General features: G+C 51.9%; 1 protein-coding gene across 1 annotated transcript; it reads right to left on the bottom strand.

The window, feature by feature from the left end:
• Positions 1 to 1,414: 1,414 nt before the first annotated feature.
• On the bottom strand, positions 1,415 to 11,339 carry LOC137853321 (uncharacterized). Its single transcript, XM_068675566.1, has 11 exons — positions 11,120 to 11,339; positions 10,836 to 10,875; positions 8,661 to 10,336; positions 8,358 to 8,547; positions 6,895 to 7,953; positions 6,447 to 6,512; positions 5,421 to 5,521; positions 4,676 to 4,740; positions 4,308 to 4,459; positions 4,080 to 4,232; positions 1,415 to 2,372 (listed from the first exon to the last, which is right to left on the bottom strand). Exons 1-11 carry the CDS (start codon positions 11,228 to 11,230, stop codon positions 2,053 to 2,055), a joined length of 3,933 nt encoding a protein of 1,310 aa, XP_068531667.1. The 5' UTR covers positions 11,231 to 11,339; the 3' UTR covers positions 1,415 to 2,052.
• Between the last annotated feature and the right edge of the window lie 8,416 nt (positions 11,340 to 19,755).

Below are 19,755 nucleotides of genomic sequence, written 5' to 3'. Positions count from 1 at the left end.
GGAAAACAAAAAGCAACCTTCTTTGGGACAGAAAGCAGCTGATGTTTGTAGCAGGAAAACAGTAACACCTACTGCTCGTGGTGGGCTTGGTGTTCGGATCAAAATCCTGCTGTGTTTTGCACACTCGTGCAATGTAGATGCTTCCAATAAAAGCCTGACATTTCTCCAAAATACAGCAACAGAGGGCTCAGGCTGTCCTGAAAGGGCACCCGGTGGGAGCCTTGTGCCTAGCACACAGTGCAAACTGCTCCTCAAAACCCGGGGGCTGAAACCAGCACGCACCCTCGCCTCAGACCATGAGCTCCCGGCAGCCAGATCCTCCCCAGCCACCCATTTCTCACTCACACACAGGCACTGTAGGGTTTCCCTCAGTGGTTTCTAATGAATTTAAGATGTGTATGGGAACAGGATGGGGTGGGTAGGTGAAATGCTGGGTACTTTCCCCACAGCATTAATTATTCCTGGGTTTAAGGGCAAGCTGAGCAGTGCACTGGGTGAAGCAGAGGCAGGCAGAGCTTTGCCCCTCATCCTCATTCCCTGGGAGACCCCCAGCCTCCAAACCTCCACCTGGGAGCTGCCCATGGATGGAGGAGGACAGGCACCTGCAGGGACTCCTTCATGGAGCCAAGGGGTGAAAAGGGGAGAAGGTGCCCAGCCAAATCCTGCTTTGGCCCTAATTTTGTACAGGATGAGCTCTAAGAGGGACTCAACCCAAGGCTACAAGGTGGAGAGATGGCTAAAGATACAGTTGTGTTTTTCCCAACCTTTACTGTCCAATTCTATGTGGGCTGGAGAAATTTGTTTCCCAGCAACGAGGACAGTATTATTTTAGCCCTCGCTTTGTTCTTTGACCTCGTCGAGGAAACAACCGCACTCCACAAAAATACAGACCCGCTAATGGCTTCCTTCTCTTTATGATGGAAAATTACACACGTTTATCTGCCTCCTATGGAGACACTCGCAATCAATTCCCTGCTATTTGCAACATACTTTGAAAACCACACATATAGAAAGTGCTCTGTGAGAGCTGATAGCCATGTGTCAGGCAAACCAAGCAACAACCGGGGCATTTTGGGGAGATTGGTTTGCACCTGGTACCCAGATCTGGACAGCACCAACGCCAGCTGGTGCCAGGGAGCCTGTTCTGCAGGCAGGAGCCCCATCAGCACCAAATAACTGGGGTGAGGCTGCTCTCAGAGGGCACACAAGCAAACATCTTCCCTGAGCTGCAGCAGGGAGCAGCCCCCTCCAGCTGTACCCCACATCTGGCAGCCCCTGCACAGGGCCAGCCCCGCACAGCAGCCTGTGAGAGGCTTTCAGTGGCGGACACTGCCCTCCAGTGGGACATTTGCCACCACACCATCGACATACCTTCCCCGAGAGAAAGACCAAGGTTACTCGAATTAAAAAAAAAAAAAAAAAAAAAGTAAATACAGAATTGAAACAAAGATAGAGAAGTCACAACCCCAGACTTAGGGACACAACTGCACTTTATTGGCAGTAAGGAGGATAGGGTAGTGGGTGTTGCTGTTTGCAAGTAGCTGCTCAGCATCCAGGATTCACAAAAGCACAAAAAGTGTTGTCCCCATTGCTCAAAAAGAGCAGAAGACTCCCCAGAATCTTACAGTCAAGCCCCAGCGTGTTTCTCACCCATGGTGTGCAAGAAGCTGAGAATTTGGTCAATGGCTTCAGTCTTGCCCTGGCTTCCTGCAGAGCTCTGCATGATGGGCAGAGGAAAGGAGGCAGGACAGAGCACAGGTGCAAGACTAATTAATCTCTTAAATTAAGTAGCAAGACATCTTATTCCTTATTTTTTTTCTTAAAAAATAACATTTATTTTTCCATGTACTGACACGTCCACACAAATCTCAAGAAGAGAACACGGGAGAGGACAGAGTGCTGTGAGCAAGCATCTAAAAGTCATAAATAGTAAGACAAAGACGACTGTGAGAGAGGTGTTTGTCCACAAAAGACACAAGGAGGGGCCACGTAGCTGAGGAAGACAGGGCCAACAGCAGAGGTGATGGTGGCCAGCAGGGTGTCATGGCCCCCCTAGAGCGGGGGGGACTGCTCCAAGAAGACCGGATAAGCCTGCCCAGGGTGGGCACGGGCCCCCCACAGCCACTCCGGGGGCCTGGCCCTCAGCTTCAGCTGGAAGGGGTCAAGACGCAGGCAGTCCTCCAGGTCCTGCAGCTCCATCACCGGTTCCTCTGCAGGCCTCTCTGGTGGCTCCTCAGGCCCTGGGTCCCTCCTGGGGCGCTGTCCCCAGCATTTTGCCCCACACATGGCTGCGGTGGCCACCAGCGTCGCCAGGCAGGCCATGATGGCCGCCCCCACCAGGATGTCACCATGTCGGAGCAGGAAACCCATCCCTGACAGAGAAGGTCCACAGCCTCAGCGGTTGGGCCTGCAGCTGCACCTCTGGTGGGGACACCATCCCCAACCACCCTCCCTGTTGCTTCCAGGGAGGAACATCCCTCCCAAAACCCTGTCCCAAAGAAATATTTGGGCCTTGAGGTGGTGGTTTCCCAGCAGAGCCATCACTGAAATCACATGTGGCCACATGAAGGCTGGGCAGCCTGCTGCCACCCCCCTGCACACCTCAAGAGCCCCCCTCCCTCACCCCAGAGATAAAGATGCATTTATGGAATATATTAATATAATGCAATACCTAACTGATCTGGACAGGCTCAGACTGCACAACTGGTTAATGAATTTGGAGCTGAGAGGATGGAAGAGGAACATGAGCTCAGCCAATTTTTTTCCCCATCTTGAAGCCACTTCCAGTTTTGCAAGGATGAGGAGGCATTTTGGCAAAGTAGCAGTGTTTTAAGTGGGTACTGCAGAATACTGGTGTATTTCAGGCTAGGAGGCCCTATTACTCTGCAAGATGGGATCAGCCAGCCCTGATTACAGTTAAGCACCACAAACCATCTGGGTAGCCTTGTGCTCAATTTGTTTGAGGAGCACTAGGGGAAACACTGGGAACATCACCATCCTTCTTGCCAAGACCTGCAGTGTGACAGGAGATTGATCATATCTCAGTGACCAAGCTCACTGATCACTGCACTGTAGCAGAGGTAAACCCTAGATCACCCTTGACCACTCTCTGCTTGAAGCTCCAAGCAGCCAACATGAGGAGAAGCAGAAGATCTGGGGGAAGTAAAGGCTCACGCATGCCTAATTTTAACCCTGCAGCAAGAAAAGTAGCAAAGAGGGGGGGAGAGAAACTAATCCTAATAGAGAGGTCATATTTAGCAGTACCATAAACAGAACACAGACAAAACACCTCAGCTGTCATCAGCAATTAGCAGCGTAAACACCAGGTTCAAGCACTGGCTGCTACATCCACCCACTGGTCCCAGGGCACACAGGCTTCACTGACAGCTTCCACCCACACCCAAGGAGGGTTTGGTAAAGCTCAGTCAAGCTTTCAGGAGCCTGTGGGAGGCAACTCACTTAATTAAACCCAGCAGGCAGCGATACTTCCACCTGACACAGTTAACTGATGTAGGTCACCCCTTGGATGCCTATCTAGGCTCACCTCTGAAAACTGATGCCTTTAGAGCCTGCATGGGATGAGGTAAAAGCAGTTTGTCCTTCAAGTACAAGACTCACCTCCTGACTTCCATACCTGACCTCAGTTTCTGAGAGGACTGCATAGTTCCCTGGTCTGCACACAACTCGTACAGAGATGCTCCTGAATCTAGGGCTGGAAGCATTCTTTTGCCTACAGGAACATCCAGCTGCAAAGTGCCTGGCAGAGATGTTATCTATTTTTCCCACTCCTAAAGCCACTGTGCCAGCAGTAGTGCTATTTTTAAGCGTCAGATGTAACACCTGATAGCAAAGGCACAGCTGGTTGGACCCCAGTCAAGGTAACACATGGCACGAGCTGGTATATAGGAGCCCTCTGAAGAGCAGGCAGCTACTGAGGATGCTGCACAAGTGACTTGCTCATCCATGCAGCACATTCACACCATCTCTGCACACATGATCATGCACCCTCATTCCCCAGCACTATCACCACAGAGAGATACAGAAGAAACAGAGCACAAGAGCGTTACTGGGTCCCCTACCTGATGCGGGAGCACGGACGCACAGCGTGCCAGATTTTGTGGGAGAATGGTCCTCGTAGCCCTTCTTGCAGCGGCACAAGTAGGTGCCCACACCGTTGAAGCACTCTGCCTCCTCCCCACACAGGCTGACTCCCGAGCTGCACTCGTTCACATCTGACAGGGAATAGGTGCCGTGAGGCACACGAGGCTTGGCACACAAGGGCCCTGCTGCCAGCCCAAGACACCCACCTTCCACCAGCAGCGAGACCAGCTGCAGCTTCTCCACCCCCACCGAGGCACCGAGCAGCTCTTCCAGCTGGGAATGCAGGAGCAGGGACACATTTCTCTCCTGGGGCTTCAGGTGCAGCCAGAAGGTGAGCAGCAGGCTGGCATTGCTCGTCCTGCAGGCAGGGAGAGCCCAGGGTGAAGCAGGAGGAAAGCATCACTGCCAGGCCCTGCCATGAAATTTGGGCCTTCCACTCTTTAGTGCAGAGTCACGGTGCTGCAGGCTCTTGCAATGAGTGTTTGTGGCAAGAGCCTGCTTTGCTGGAGGAGAATGAGGAGCACCACAGGTTACAGAGGTGCCTGCTGAGTGGGTGGTACACCAATAACCCTACCTTTTGACTTCCTTTAACTTTATTTCATTGACTCTGGTGGCAGAGAGTTTCAGGTTCTGCTGGATCTGAAAACGAGAGCGAACAGTGATGATTCAACATTTGGTGGGCACAGATATGGCATCAAGCTTGCTTTTCCCAATCCTCCCTCCCCTCTTGCTCTTACACCCTTCACAGACTGCTCAGGACACATTAAGCATCCCATTGCCTCATGCTCTGAGCCTTTCCTCTAGGATATTGCTAATGGCACCCATCTGCCTAGCTTCAGCCCAACTCCAAGCACACAAGGTGATTTGAGAAGGGCAACAGTGACCCCAGGTAAGCATTTGGGTACTAACCCATGGGTGGATGCCATCCAGCTTTCTCGAGCAGGCTGAACCCTACCCTACACACACAGAAGGCAAGATCAGGTGAAGACTTGGAATCAAGCAAGTCCTGCCCCTCCTGCGCTCTGACTTGAAGCTGTCCCATTTCTAGAAGCAAGTTGCAACCCTTGGTTGGTTGCATCCCTGTCTCTGCAGAGCTTCTCTGCTGCCTTGTGATGGCCATAGCAGCTGATGCCAGCCCCTGCAGCCGGGCACCCTGCCACAGCATCAGCCTCAGCTGGTGACCAGCACAAGCAATTCAGATGCCAGCTCATCACATGGCATTAGCAGAAAATCCCTAGGGTGAAGAGCAGGATGTTATCTCCAGTAGCTGAGCATTTGGGACATAACATTTGATTTTCCATCCCCACGCCCAGACTTACGTGGTTCTTAATGGACTCTAAAAGATCTTTTCTGAGCTCGTTTCCACCAGGAGAGATCCACTCCTTGTGCTTGATTTCAGTCGTTACTTCAAACAGCACATCTACCAGAAGAAACAACATCTGAGCATGTTTAAGTCGACAAACAGGCTCTTAAACTTATTAGATTTAGCCCCAGATAATGGCAACAGCACAACAGCTACACAAAGACGTCCTCATCCTAGTGCCAGCATGGGTGTTTCCAGATGCTGTGCATCAGGTAGAACAGGCTGGTGATGAATGGGTCAAGGCTAACCTCAACTAATGCCCAGTGCTGAATCCTGGGATCGATCTTTGAGCAAAGAGCACACAAAGCATTAACGTGCATTTGATTGCATTCAAGCTTCCTCAGCAATCACCTTTCCCAAAGCTATCTCTGTAATTTGCAATGCCCTAAAAGCCCTCCTCTCTCACCCATCTCTGTTTGGGATCAGCTTAGATAAACAGCTGTGGTCTGGCTGAATCCAGGCTAGCACAGACTTGCCAGAGCCTGTTGTTTAAAAGATTATTTATTCAGCAATATTTCTCCTATTCAAAGCACAGCCCCCTTCTGCATTGATTCCTTTTTGCAAGCTCTTTCTGGGGCTTGCTGTGCCACCCAAGCCCGGTTCTGTGCTTAGCTGCTGCTCCCATGGGCAGGTTGTGCTGTTCTCCCCAGTCTGAGGAGCAAGGCTCCTGAGCCAGGCAGTCCTGAGACACCCATGTGAGTGTTTGAGGAAGTGAGGACAGAATCCACTCATTTACCTTAGGAAAAAGTAAACTTTAAAAGAGCCAACAAACAATTCTGGAACTGCCCAGCATTTATGCCAGCTTCAGCATGTGAGCTCAGCTTTCTCCAGCACAAAGTGCTGTCCAAATTGCCGCTGGTGAGGAGCACCCCACACTCCCCTCAAAGTTTCACGAGCAGACGATGCCCAAGCACAGCACTGCCCAGCACACCAGACTTCGGGCAGTGCTTGAAGACCTGCCTGAAGCCTTTGCATCACTCACCGCCTGGATGGTGCAGGGACTGCAGGGCTGTACCGTTCTCCAGGGATGCCAGGACAGAAGCCAGATCTGTGAGAGCAGGGAGAAGAGTCAGGCTGCTGACCTCTGCCCACTGGCAAGGGGGAATAAAAAGTAAGCTACCATCAACTCCTAAACTTCAATGGGGGATGAATGTCATTTTCCCCCTCCTCCCTTTAAATTCTGGAGCTCAGACTGTTCTGACATCCCATAAATGCCTATGATACAGCAGATAACCCTGTAGTGTCTTCCCCAGTTCCACCTTCCTTAGACATGGTGAAAGTCAGGAGTGCTACCGCATGGACCAGCGGAAGGGAACAGATGAATCTCCAACATGCAATAAAAGCCTCTCAAGAGTGCTCCTTCTCTGGAAATGGACACTGGACAATGTTGGGCATCAGTTGAGCCACAAATAACCCATAAAATCCCTTACCAGAGAGGTCTTCGTGTGTTCCCTGTGGTGACACCATACCTCCAGCAGTCACACCAGGAGAGGGATGGAGAGGAGAAGGTTGTGTAGCTGTGTTTAGCGGTGGCTTTTCCAGTGTTGGCAGGCGATGTGTGGTGACCACCTCTGCTGCCAGCGTGCCACGGGCCTGACCCAGGTTAGAGAAGTCATCAGGGAGGCCTGCAGTGCTGCTGGGCACCTCTGAAGGTGGGACACCAGATGAGCTACATGGGGCTACAGTGACCGGAGCAGATAGCAGCCCTGCATCCCCCTTTGCAGCCTCCAAGGGCGGTTGCTCAGCTTCACACCCAGCATCGCCTCTGGCTGGAGCCACCAACATATCACTGGGCTCTCCCCCCTCGGTGCCACCATCCTGAGGGCTCCTTCCCATCTTGGTGTCATCCTGCAGCTCACCACGTTTGTCAAGGCTAGCGCCAGGCTGGGCACCTTCTGCAAGGTCAGGAAGGTGTTGGTCTTCTTCATCCGAGCTTGTGAACTCAGGCTTGATCCTGTCTGCAGGAGGCACAGCTGATGGGCTCGGAGAAGCTCCCAGCATGGGCAGGAAGCTTTTTGTTACCGCTGTCCTCCAGCTCTCCTGAACAGGCTCTCTGGGAGCCATCACTTCATTTGAAGAACCCGCAGCTTCATCGTCTCCAAATACATAATACTGTCCCTTGAAGTGTTTGTATTCACTGCTTCGGGAGCCGCCCCCAGACAGAAATAACACGTGGACCACGGTGGCTCGTGTAGCGAAGATCAGAGTGCCTCGGTTGTGGCAGGCGTACACGACTTTGGTCTCCACGCTTGAGAGGACCCCTTGGAAAATCATCTTGTCCTGATTCTTCCCGCAGCCTTCGCTCCCCTGAAAGCCCTGGACGTAGATGACAACGTGCTTCTGGGGGCCTGCCCAGATGGTCCAGTTGCACCAGATGTTTGCTTTAATGTCACCGTGCTGGGGGAGGTAAAACATCCCAGACCTACCCCGAAGGACGACGTGGCAGCTCCTGGCGGGGACGTACTCTGTCGCCCAGGGCAGCCCCAGCTCTGGCACATTGAGAACAGAGAGGGAACACCATCAGTGGTTGTTATACACACCAAGGCACAGATATTATTGTTCTAGGAGTTACAGCAGAAGAGGTCCTGTTTTAAACCACCTCCTGCTGGGAGGTTCCTGGAGCTCCAGCCCCCAGAGCCCCATCTCTGCCCTACAAACAGCACTGAGCTGAGGGACCTGGCTGCTCTGCATGCCTCCCCACAGCCCTTCCAGCCTCGGAGAGCTTGAGCTACATGTTTTTAATCCTAAAAGAGGCTTGGCCAACAAGACTGCTCTGTTGGAAGCACCCACAGGCAGCTGGGGTCTCAGCTGCCAGGCTGGGGCTGCAGGTGACAGACACCCCCTCCAATCCTAAAGACATCTCGCAGCAAGACACAAGCACTCAGAGACCTACCAGCATGTTGCTGCCGCTGTCCTCCTGGTATCAGTGTCTTTCTGGACACGGGATAACTGTAGGGCTGCTGCAGCTCCTGGCCTCGCAGCACTCTTTGTCCCCGCAGGTCCACAGGAGGACTGGAGGGACGATGGCTCAAGGAGGCATTTCCCTGCTCACCAGCACCCACTTGGAGGCCTTTCATGATTTTCTGCATGTTAAATCCCCCGAGGAGGGTGGCAAAAGCCAGTCAGTCACTGGATGCTGCTGTGGTGTTTTGGTCTTCCCTCTCCCCCCAGATGCCACCCCACAGCCACAACTCACCTGGTGCTGGGGACAAGGAAGGCCTGTGACAGACCTCAGCCTGGGGATGGAGGACACAGAGGGACCTCTGGCTGGAAATCCTGCAGGAGATGGGGTTTCTTCTCGCTGGCCACCCTCTTCCAGCACCCGTTTGCTCATCTCAAGGCCAAGGGGGCCGGGGGACACCTCTGCACCCAGCGTGGGGGCTGCTGATGGGTGGTGGGGTGGTGACGGGGAGAGCTCCTCCTGTCCTCCAGGGCTGGCTGGTGGGGTCCCTGCCCTTCTCCTGACAGCACCCAAACCCAGAGCTGCTGCTGGAGGTGAGTCCAACCTGGAAACAGCCTCTGCTTGTGAAGGAAGAGGATCCCTGGGGGAGAAATTGCCAGATCCTAAGCCCGCAGGGACGTGGTCAGGGTGGGAGAGGGCCGGTGTGGGGAATTTCCTTATTTCCAGGGGAGAAATACCCATCGGCTTCGCATGCTGGAGGCTGGCCTTTCCCAGGTGGGGTTGAGTTGTGGACAAACCCTCAAAACTGCTTTGGCTTCTCTCAGGTGGTAGCTGCGAGCTGTCCCTCCTCACAGCATCATGCGGGGTACTTGGCACCAGGCCCTTCGCAAGGCCACCAGCACCACCCCTCGCTGCTCCATGGCTTTTGTCCTCCTCCTGGCTCTTGTCCTCCTCCAAACCAGCTGCACCCAGCCCCTGGTACGTGGTAGTACCAACAGGGCCTTGGCTTTCCCTTCTGCCAGGGGACAGAGCCCGTGAGCGAGCAGCTATGTCCAGGTGAGCGGCGTGTGTTGGTTTAATGGTGGGCTGGGGGCTGCCCACATCTCCCAGCCTCAGGGTAGGCTGCAGGACGGACAGATCACCTTCCTGACCCATGTCTGTGGGCTGCAGAAAAGGCTCTGCTCCCTGCAAGGCTCTGAGCAGAGGAGTTTCCAAAGGCACACTTGAAAATGTGACATCTCCACTCGTGGCAGGGCTCCCACACTGATCCTCCTCGCAGGGCCTCTGGCCTGCTGGTGGCTCAGGCCCCGGCACGTGAGCAGGTTTTGCTTCCAGGAGTGGGATCTCTGTGCCTCTGAGCCCATCAGGGTTTCCTGCAGGGCCTCTTCCCTGTGGGGACACGTCGTGCAGCACCGCAGTCACACCAGAGCTCTCGGTGCTGTCCGTGCTCGCCAAGCCCAGCACGTCCCTGGGGCCTTCAGCCCGTCCAGGCTCAAAAACACCGCCTGGTTTGGGAAGCTCTGGAGATAGAGTTCTGGGAATTGAAGCAAGGCTGGAGGGAGATCTGCCTTTCTCACCCTGGAAGGTGAAATATTTCCCTTTGAACTGTGCGTCCCTGCGGTTCGGCACGTACCTCTTCAGCAGCACCACACGGACAGCCTGAGCAAAGGTGGCGAAAACGTGCGTCTCCTTCTTCCAGCAGGCATAAACCACGCTGTTCTCCACCAGCGAGGAAACCCCTTCGAAGAGGATCTTGTCCTCGTTCTTGTTACAACCTTCCTTAGTGGTAAAGCCCTGGATGTAAATGACAATATGCTTCCTGGAGCCTGCCCAGATGGTCCAGTTGCACCAGAAGTTGACCGGAGAATCGCTGCAGTATGCAGGAGGAGAAAACTCCCCGTGGGCATCCCTCAGGACCCTGTGGCAGCTTCTCATGGATGCGTATGCCATTACCCACGGAAACTCTGCCCCTGCAAGACAAAAAGGGACAATCTCAAGTTGTCCTCCATCCCCACCTCCCGGAGAGTTACTAGCCCTTACTTCCACCCTGAAGAAGGGAAAAAGGAGAGCAGGAGCTTGGGGATGAATGCTCAGACAGCCACAGAGCCTGCAGGCAGTGCTGTCCTGAAGGCATCTCCACCCCCTTTCACTTCAAGGCTTCAGCCAAGCAAGAAGTCCTCATAGGCTCAGTAGGATGAGCAATGCTAACATCCCACTACAGCTAACTTAGCCCTCAAAACAGGGAATGGTTTCCCTTGGGGAGCCAGAAACACAGCATTTTCCAAAAAATGCTACCTCCGAGCTAGAAGAGCCGCTAGCAGTGGGTTTGCCCTGCAGGAGCAGGGTTCAGATTTGGACTGAGCTCCTGCTATGTGCTTTAATTGCCCCCCAACAGCAACTTGCTACAGCACAGTGCTCCTGCCCAGGGGTCCTGCAGCTTGAAACACAGGTATAGGAGTTAAATCTTACCTGGCTTCGCATCCTGATGCTCCGGGCAGGATCCACATACCTATGAAGAAAACACTCTTACTGCACACCCAGCTGCCAGCACCCGCACTGGTGCAGCCCAAGGCAGGTAGCCAAGAAGCAGCGAGCCCACCCAGAGCCCCCGCCACCTCCCTTCTCCCTGCAGCAACAAGTGATGCCTGCTCCCCACCTCCAACACCAGCAGCGCTACCCAGTTTGTGCTTCCAGGTCATGATCAGCACAATAACAGCCCCAAAAGAGGGTCAGGGCATCCCCCCATCACTCACCCCTGGGGCAGCACCAGCAGCCCCACATGGGGGGCTCAGCAGCCTCCTGGGTGCTGGTCCCCATGCCAAGGGCACCAGGGCAAGGAGCACCAGGAGGGGCAAAGGCTTCATGGCAGAGGGCTCACAACATTAAAACAAGACCCCCAAAAAACCTAAAACACTTCTTCCTCCCTAAAACAACCCAGGAGATTTCCCCCCAGGCACAGCAAATGCTGCAGCCCCTCTCTGATATATGCACTCATAGTGCCGGGCCACCCGCCTGGTTGCAATTAGCTCATCAGGGACAAGCCAGCTGTCCCTCGTTAAAGGTCGGCCTCACAGCTTTCCTCCTTCCCTCCGTGTTTTGAGAGCAGGCACCTTCCTTTTGTAGGGTGTTGGAAACTGGAGTCAAGGCATCGATGTTGCTTGTGGTGTGACCTCGAAGCAGAGCCCAGCTTGCTTCATCTCTCCGCAATAATAATAATAAAAAGGGATTAAAGTACTGGGGGGAGAGCACCCTGGTGTAAAACCATCTCCATTCCATTTTAACCAGCTTTGGCTGGAGTCTGGGATTTCCCAACACTCAGTGAAACGAGGGAAAGTGCCTCAAAACACGAGGCTCCTCTCGCTGTCTGTGCGGAGTGAGGCAGAAAGCAAACAGCCCAGGTGATGATGTGCAAATTACGGGATGCTTCGAGCTCTTTCAGCTGCCGTAGCCTCGCTTGTCATTAGGGGCAACGCAAAGAAGGCAATTAGGCTGTCTGATGTACAGCTTTGACAACATAGCCTTTAAAATGTCAGTCATAATTTAATACCAGAAAAAAAAAAAAAAAAAAGAAAAAAAATCCTTTCTTCTTCTAAGTTGTCACATCTTGGCAGGCTGGTGTAGGCTTTCTCCCACGGCGGTGTGTTTGCATTTACAGCATCCCAAATGTCCCCAGAGCCCTGCTGGGTCCCGCTGCAGCCTCCCCGTACTGGCCTGGGCATCTTGCACCGGGCTTTAGCCCCTGGGGAGATGTCCTGAAGGGGCAGAACGGGATCGTGGGGCTCCGTTTGTTGTCAATTTGCTGGTACATAAATATTTGTGTAATTTTAGAGGGCTGGGGGTTGTTTTTTTGTGTGTGGTAGGTGTTTCTGTATGGGCTTCCTCCTGCTTGCAGCTCTCCTACGTACATCTACCCTGCTGTCATTTATAAAGTGGCGTAATCCTGCCGAGTTTAGGAGAAATTAATTTACCTTCTGCCTCCCCCTAGCGATTGCATTTGGGCACGAAGGGAGAGGGAAGCCCGACAAAACTTCTTTAATCCTCTTTATAAAACCAAAGTTAGCAAACACATTATGTGCTTCCCTTTCCCGTGATTCCCATCCCTCTTGCACAGCAAAAGTAACAGGAAGAAAAGAGGTAAAGAAAGAAAAGAACCTGTGGCTTCCCTCAGCTCTCTCCCCAGAAATAACTGGAAGGTCTGGAGAAAAAAAAAAAGAAGAAAAAAAAAAAAAGTGAGGTGGATGGGAGGTAAAACCCCAGCTCTGAGGGTCAGTGGAGCGATGCTGATGGGAGAAATGCCAACGCTGCCCACAGGGTCCAGCTGTGAAGATAAAGATGAAGGCAAAAACAAAGATGAAAGAAGAAGAAAAGAATGGAAAAGGAGGAATAGAGAAGAGAAAAAAAGGACAAATAATAAGAAGAAGGAAAGGAGGGGGAAGAAGAAGGAAGAAAAAGATGACAAGGATAGAAAGAAGGAAGAAAAGGAGAAGAAAAAGAGAAAAAAAAGAGAAGAAAGAAGATGGAAAAGGAGGAGAAGAAAGGAAAAGGGAAAGGAGGAGAAGTTTAGGGAAGAAAGGGAAGAAAGAATATGGAAAATAAGAGAGAAAAGAAGACAGCAGAGCAGTGACTGCTGTGCCCGTGCCGGGGCTGTGCCCGACGGGGCCCCTCCAGCCCTCTGGGCTCTCCTGGTGCTGTGCCAGGACTGGGTCCCATGGGGCAGGGCAAGGGGCAGCTATGGGGCAGCCCCGGGTCAAAGCCACCAGCAGCAGGCAGAGCCCTCGGGGTGTGAGCACCCAGTCAATGGGTGACCTCGGAAATTTGGCACCAGTCGCCCAGCAAACCCAAGCCCCATTTTGTTGCTCCAAGGTGCTTTCCCTCTGTGTCCCCACCCAGGATGAGGTTTTCCTGAAGGAAAAGGTTGAGGTTTCCTGAATATTAAAAAATATTTCCAAAATATTTTCAAAATTTAGAAACGTGTGCATTTTATAGGCATGACGCACGTGGCACTGCTTCCTCCTCACCCGGGTGATTTTTTAGTTGCTTAACCCAGCATCGCTCGGTGTTGCCTGCTGGTGCATTCTTGAAAACAAAAGGACGTATCCGGCTGCCAGCAGCTCACAAGACTGGTTCTCCACCAGATTTATACATACACAAGCTCACAGTGATACGCAGGGCATCAGACTCCGAGGGAAATCCCAAAAGCTGGAGACAACAGAGAGCTGCATGGTGCGGGTGCCAAAAATCACAAGGAGCCCCGCTGGGAGCCGCCGCGGAGGCTGCCCGGCACAAAGGGGCCGGAGGGAGGAAGCACGCTGCTGCCTCGATAAGGGACCCCCTGCCGCGGCCGTGACCAAAAAAAGCAACAATAAAAAAAAAAGTCAGAATTGGGGAGGATTGACGGGGAGCGGGATGTGGCCCTGAGGTGGGTGGCGGAGGAGCTGGAGATGCTGAAGGTGAAGGCACCCGGGGCTGGGAGGCACAGAAGCAAGGCAGCCGTCCCTTGCCACCCCAGCAGGTCGCCAGCCACCTTCCCCAGTTTTGGCTAAAAAATAAGCAACAACAACAGTCTGAAACAGGGAAGAAATCAAAAAGGTGATGGGTGTCTTGAGAGCAGTGCTATCCCCGTGCTCCAGCCCCGCGAGCGCTAATTGCGCCGCCCGGGAGCAGCCGGTGGTTGTTTTTCTGCTGGTAATTGCTCGCGGGGGCCACGTCCTCCCCAGGCAGCCCCAGAGGTTTTGCTCGCAGCCATTTGCCCCGGGGAGAAGCAGAAACACCGCAGGAGATGTTGGCAACGACCGAAGTGCGCCCCGTTTCCTCTTCTGCAACCGCGTTTCGAGAGCTGGTAACAAAAACCAGCATCGGCCGCCCCGCTGCGGGTGCGGGGAATTTGCCGGTAAGACACAGCCTTGCATTTCTGCATCGGCGTCACCCACCCGGGAAAGACCCAGCACCCCGGGGGATTTCCCCAGCCTGGCAAAAAAAAATCTATCTACATCGATCCCTCTGCCCTAAAACAGCCCGATCTGCACCCAGAAAGGCGGTGGCGTGATGCTGGTGCATCGCGGAGCAAATCGGTCCGTCGGCTCCCACCCAAAACTTTTAGGGTGGCTGCCACGAGGTGCAGGTGGTGAGAAGCACAATTTTGGGGCACTTGTCTCTCCTTCCCGTATACAAGCACCAGGCAGCGCTGTGTGTGTGGCCATAGGGTGACCCAAAACCTCTCCCCTTGCCGGCCGTGTCGGGTCAGTATGGGAAAGAAGGAGGGGCAAAAATCCCAACCTTGCCATGTCCAGTTGATTCTAAAAAAGTATAAATACATAAAAAGCTGAAACATAAAACTCCCTTTCCCAAAAAAAGATAAAGAAAAAAGAAAAATAGGAGCCACAGACAGGTATCGGGGCTCTGTGTGTAGGTTTGCTCCAGTTTCCAGGTGCTGCCAGAGCTGAAAAGGAAGAAATGGGTGATCTGAGGGGGACGTTGGAGCCAGGAAGTGGTTTAAGAACGAGCATGACGGTGAGGATTGAGAACGTCACCCCTTTTTCCTTTAATGTCTCTAGCTGCGTGTGACGCTGGAGGAAACCGTCATTCCCCATACAGGGCTTGTGCTCCCTGCCCTGTCGGAAGGTTCTGACATCAAGAAGGGAAGGGAAGCCTTAAAACTCAAGCAACAAAGGACCATCAGGCCAACTGGAAAACCAGGACCAACCCTAGCTCTCGAAGGCTGCAGGAGATGCTGCCCTGTCCTCTGTACATCTGCATGTCAGCTCCTGGACAGCCTGGGCAAAGGTCATGGACCTTCAAAGCTTTGGGGAAAAAAAATAAAAAGACAACTCTCAGCTAAAACCCTAAAATGTACTGGCGTGCTGGCACCATTGGCTGGAAGGGAGGGGTTTAGGGACTGTTGTTTATTGAAATATCACTGGGACTTGATGTCAGCCCACAGGCTCATAGGAAATTGCAGTGAGTGGGAGATGTTGAACCCTCTCCTTTTTAGGAGGCTGAGTTTGCAGGATCCGGCCATCGGGGAAGGCTCAGCAGGGTCGTGGCCGACCTTCAGTGCTGGTGTGGGCAGTGCGAGACGTCCAGGGTCACCAAATCCTCCGGGGTTACGGGGGTAAAGAGCAAAGGGTTTGGGATCTGCCGCTCTCACTGCTACCTCCTGCCCTTTCTGGCTTCTTAATAATTACATCTCTTCCTGCTGGAAAGCAGGGAGCCAGGCCAAGGAGCAGCACCAGAAGGAAGTTGGGAGAGTCAAAGCGTTACTGATGTAGGCTCAATTTATCAGATTAACAGACGTGGGGGCGATGAGCACGTCCACCACCGAGTGACCGCAGCCTCCTCCCTTTCTCCACCGCGTTCGTCTTGGTCACCCGCAGAACCAGATTGGCTCTTGCCCGAAAAGCTCGAGTTTTTAGGACCAGCATTTGGGGGAGTTTCATCAAAATGAAGACAACAAAAAGTCTGGGTAAATCACACTGCCTACGTGCGATGGCTTGTTGTGAAAATGATGGAAATAATTATCTTCTGTGCGGTTGTTACAGCGTTGGTGTTCCTGCACGTTAGCTACGCTGCCGGTAATTGCCAGGAATTTTGTGTATTAAGAGAGCAAAGATTTTGGGGCTGGCTCCTGACAAAACTGCTGAAGGTGAACAAAGGAACCAGCAGCAGGTCAGCCCCCGGGTCCATCTGGCCGTGCTCACAAATGACCAAGGAAAAGCAAGGACAAGACAAGCACGTAAGGTGCTCCCCCACGAGCCCAGGCAAATTTTAGTATCCAAAAGCCCCAAGGCAAGGAGCTGCACAGATCCATCCAGGTGTAAAACCCCACCGTGTGTTGTGTCCCTGACTGCTACCAGTTCCTTTGAAGACCCCCTTCTTGCTTTTCCAGGCCACTGCCATGCCCCCCTCGGTCATTTCTTCCCAAATCCATCACAGCTGCTCCTAAGACAGAGCCTGTTCAATGTGATCTATTTTGGAAACTTTTGCTGATTCTTATTTTTTTTTAGAGGAGAAAGCCCAAACCGTGTGCACTATTGAAGATATAAATAACCTGTTGATTTGAGGTGTCACGTAGATGTACCCTACCCCTTTCCTCGTCACCTTCAACGTGTGATTGGCTTTGTCCTCTACCCACAGCAGCCTCAAGATCTCGCTACGGAGCACAGCCAGGTTTCGTGACCTTTTCCCCTGCTGTGTCACCACCCACACATCCTCCTTCAAATCTACCTCCCACATCCCTCTGCCTCCTGCAGACCTCCTCAACTCCCCCCGGCTGCCCATGCCCACCTCACCACGCTCAGAACCACATCTCACGACCAAGCTCACCCTCTTCTCCAGAACACTACAAGTATGCCAGAGATCATCTTAAGTACCCTAAGATACTGCCCCGCATTCACCCGCCTCGGACTGAAGAAGGTAAGCGAAGGACAGCCAAAACACCAGGGCTAATTTCTGTAACAGAACGTTTGGCTTTTCTCAAAAATTTATTATTTTTTTTCCTCCTCAGAGTAGTGCATGTGTGCCCGAGTGTTCAGGAACAAAAGCTGTTCATCGATTTTTTACATGTATTTACATAGCACCAGAACCCTGGCTCTGAGTTTCAGAGGTTTTCTTTTTTCCCCAAAAAAATGTCAGCCCAGAAGGACGCGATGCAGCTGGTAAGAGCACTGGGATCTTCGACTCTTCATCCTGTTCTTTAAATCCCAGACTGTTTTCCCTCAAAGATGTGTTTATAAAGATTTTCAAATCTTAACATGAACAAAAATTCCCCGGAGTCCAGGCTGGCGTCGCACCACGCTATATATCATTATAAAAGACAAATTCCAGACACTGGGATATTCAGAGCAGACCAGAAATAAAAGGGAACAAACAAAGGGGGAATTTGAAGCGGAGTAGGTGGAAGGGATTTTTAATACACTGTGTAAGAGGTACTCGTGCATTCAAGCAAACACTAAAGCTGAGCCCATAAAGGATAACTCTACCAGGTTAGGCTAGCAGGCACTTTGGGAAGTAAAAAGGATGGGATATAAAGGATGGGATATAAAGATCTTCTCTAGCAAACCTCCCACCTGGCAAACAGCTTCAGGACTCCCCGAGCAGAAAGCCGCACTAGCACAGCAGCCTCTGTCCCTGCCTGACCTCTTTTCTACTTTTGCCCTCAGAAACCCACATCTCAGGTATGTCCTGCCCCGTTTGGGATGAGGCACAACATCACGGCGCTGAATCCAGCCAGGGCTTCCTCAGCAGCTCCCTCTGCTTCTCGGCACAGGAGGCACGGGGACGGGGAGGGTTGCCCAAGAAAAAATTAACAGGGAGTTTATTTCATCAAGTGCCCTTATTCTTTGGAGGCATGGAAGGCAAAGGGCTGAATCATAAAGGTGGGGAATGAGGAACTCTTCTAGTTATTAACTACCATTAAAAATTTCAGTGCAAAACTCACCTGCGTAATTAGGCCAGTATTAATTACCCCAAGTGAATGATTCAGATCTCTATGTTGAACACTGGCTACGTACAACAAACACCCTAAAAGAGGGGAAATCCAAACCCGACCACCTGAGAACAAGCAAAAATAAACCAGGGGAAAGGCTGTTAGCTTTGTAACCTCCCAAGGGAGAACACAGCCAGGAGGCCCACGCTTTCTCCCACCCTAAAACACGCACAGATTGGAGAAAAAGCACACATGCACGTGAGAGGACCCTCACGTGCCCCTCATAGGCAGTTCCAGCAGGATAAAAATGCAGGATGAAGGATCAGACATCATCCCAGAGCTACGATGCTGGGTCTGTGCCAGCTCTTCCTCTCGAGACGCGAGCACGTGTTTCACTTCTTCAGCGGGGAAATTTTCTAGCAGGCAGCTGCAGCTGCAATCCGCAGCATTGCTGAGGCAACGCTCAAGAGCTGGGCCTGGAAAATATGACAAAGAACGCAGTTTTGGTACAGCAAACAGTAGGAAATGAGTTCCAAAGTCAGAACGAAGATGAATGTTTTGAAAGTGTTTGAGATGCCTCAACTAGAGGTCCAAAGACAGTAACTCCTTAACACCCCTCTCGGGGCTCTCGCTTTCTGGCAGATCTGAAACCAGTTTTCTCATACTTAAAAAAAAGATATTCTTTCACTTGTAGCTAAGGTGGTTTCTTTTGCTTCCCTGTGAGGAAGAAAGAGTAGAAGAAATGGATAATCAGCATCAGATAAGGACTGCCGGCCTACCACGTGAAGGTAAAAGCTCGGTTCAATGCACCTCGAAAGATCATTGGGTCCAACCCCCTGCCAAAGCAGGTTCCTCAGAGCAGGCTGCCCAGGTAGGCGTCCAGATGGGCCTTGAATATCTCCAGAGGAGACTCCACAACCTCCCTGGGCAGCCTGTCCCAGTGCTCCGTCACCCTCACTGTGAAGTTCTTTCGCATGTCAGTGCAGAGCTTCCTGGGCTCCATTTTGTGGCCATTGCCCCTTGTCCTGTCCCCACAAACCACCGAAAAGAGGTTGGCCAAATCCCTCTGTCCCCCACACCTCCGGTATTTATAAACGTTGATGAGATCCCCTCTCAAGTCTTAAGTTTCTGCAGAGAGCCGGTGACAGCTCTAACAACAAGAGCAGATCCTCAGACCCATCGCGATGAGGAACCTGTGTGGAAGGGCACCAGCAAATCAAGATCACGCAGCTCCTCGCTCCTGAAACTCATCCAATTTCAAGAGATTTTAAAGCTTTGCTTACGTGTGACCTCTGTGATAGCGATATTCATCATTATCCTCATCTAAACACCATTAATATTTTTACCAAGCAACCAGGATTGTATCAAAGCCATGTAAGGAGGGATTTAAGAAAAATAATTCACTGGCCTCCCTGACATTTGTTTGCAGTGGTCAGCAGCGAGTAAGGTGATGAATATTTTTATTTTTTCCACTCAGGTCTCTTGGGCAAACGCCAGATCTACTTCTAAAGCAGAAGCCTGTTTCCTCGCATACCAGAAGGACTGAAGGGAAACAAAAGCAGACCAACTCCTTTGTTTTTACATCTTCAAAAACATTCCCTCACACTTCACACTGTGCATAACAATGAGCCCAGCTTAGCAACAGGCTATTTGTTCCTTCAGCTTCTCTTACTATTTTCTACCCCGTTTCTTACCTGCAAGTTTTTGCAATATCTCCGCTGGGGCTTTTCGCCTTCTCCCCCCAGTCATTTGTATGCCTGAATACAGGACAATAGTAAATGCAAACACAGTGATGAAGATTTTAGATAAAGAAGAAAGAGGCAAAGGTACTCAAGGTACACAAACATGTTTTTATTTTCTTCAGTAGTATTATTGAAGTGTAGTACTTCAAGACACAGTGCAATTTTGGTCTAAAAGTGGGTATTTTCATCTCACCTCTATGCACAAGGTGAATTTTCAGTTTTG

This window comes from Anas acuta, chromosome 3 (assembly GCF_963932015.1).
Source record: "Anas acuta chromosome 3, bAnaAcu1.1, whole genome shotgun sequence".
NCBI lineage: Eukaryota > Metazoa > Chordata > Aves > Anseriformes > Anatidae > Anas > Anas acuta.
Note: the sequence above shows the minus strand (reverse complement) of the source record. Positions and strands in the feature narration are given on the sequence as shown.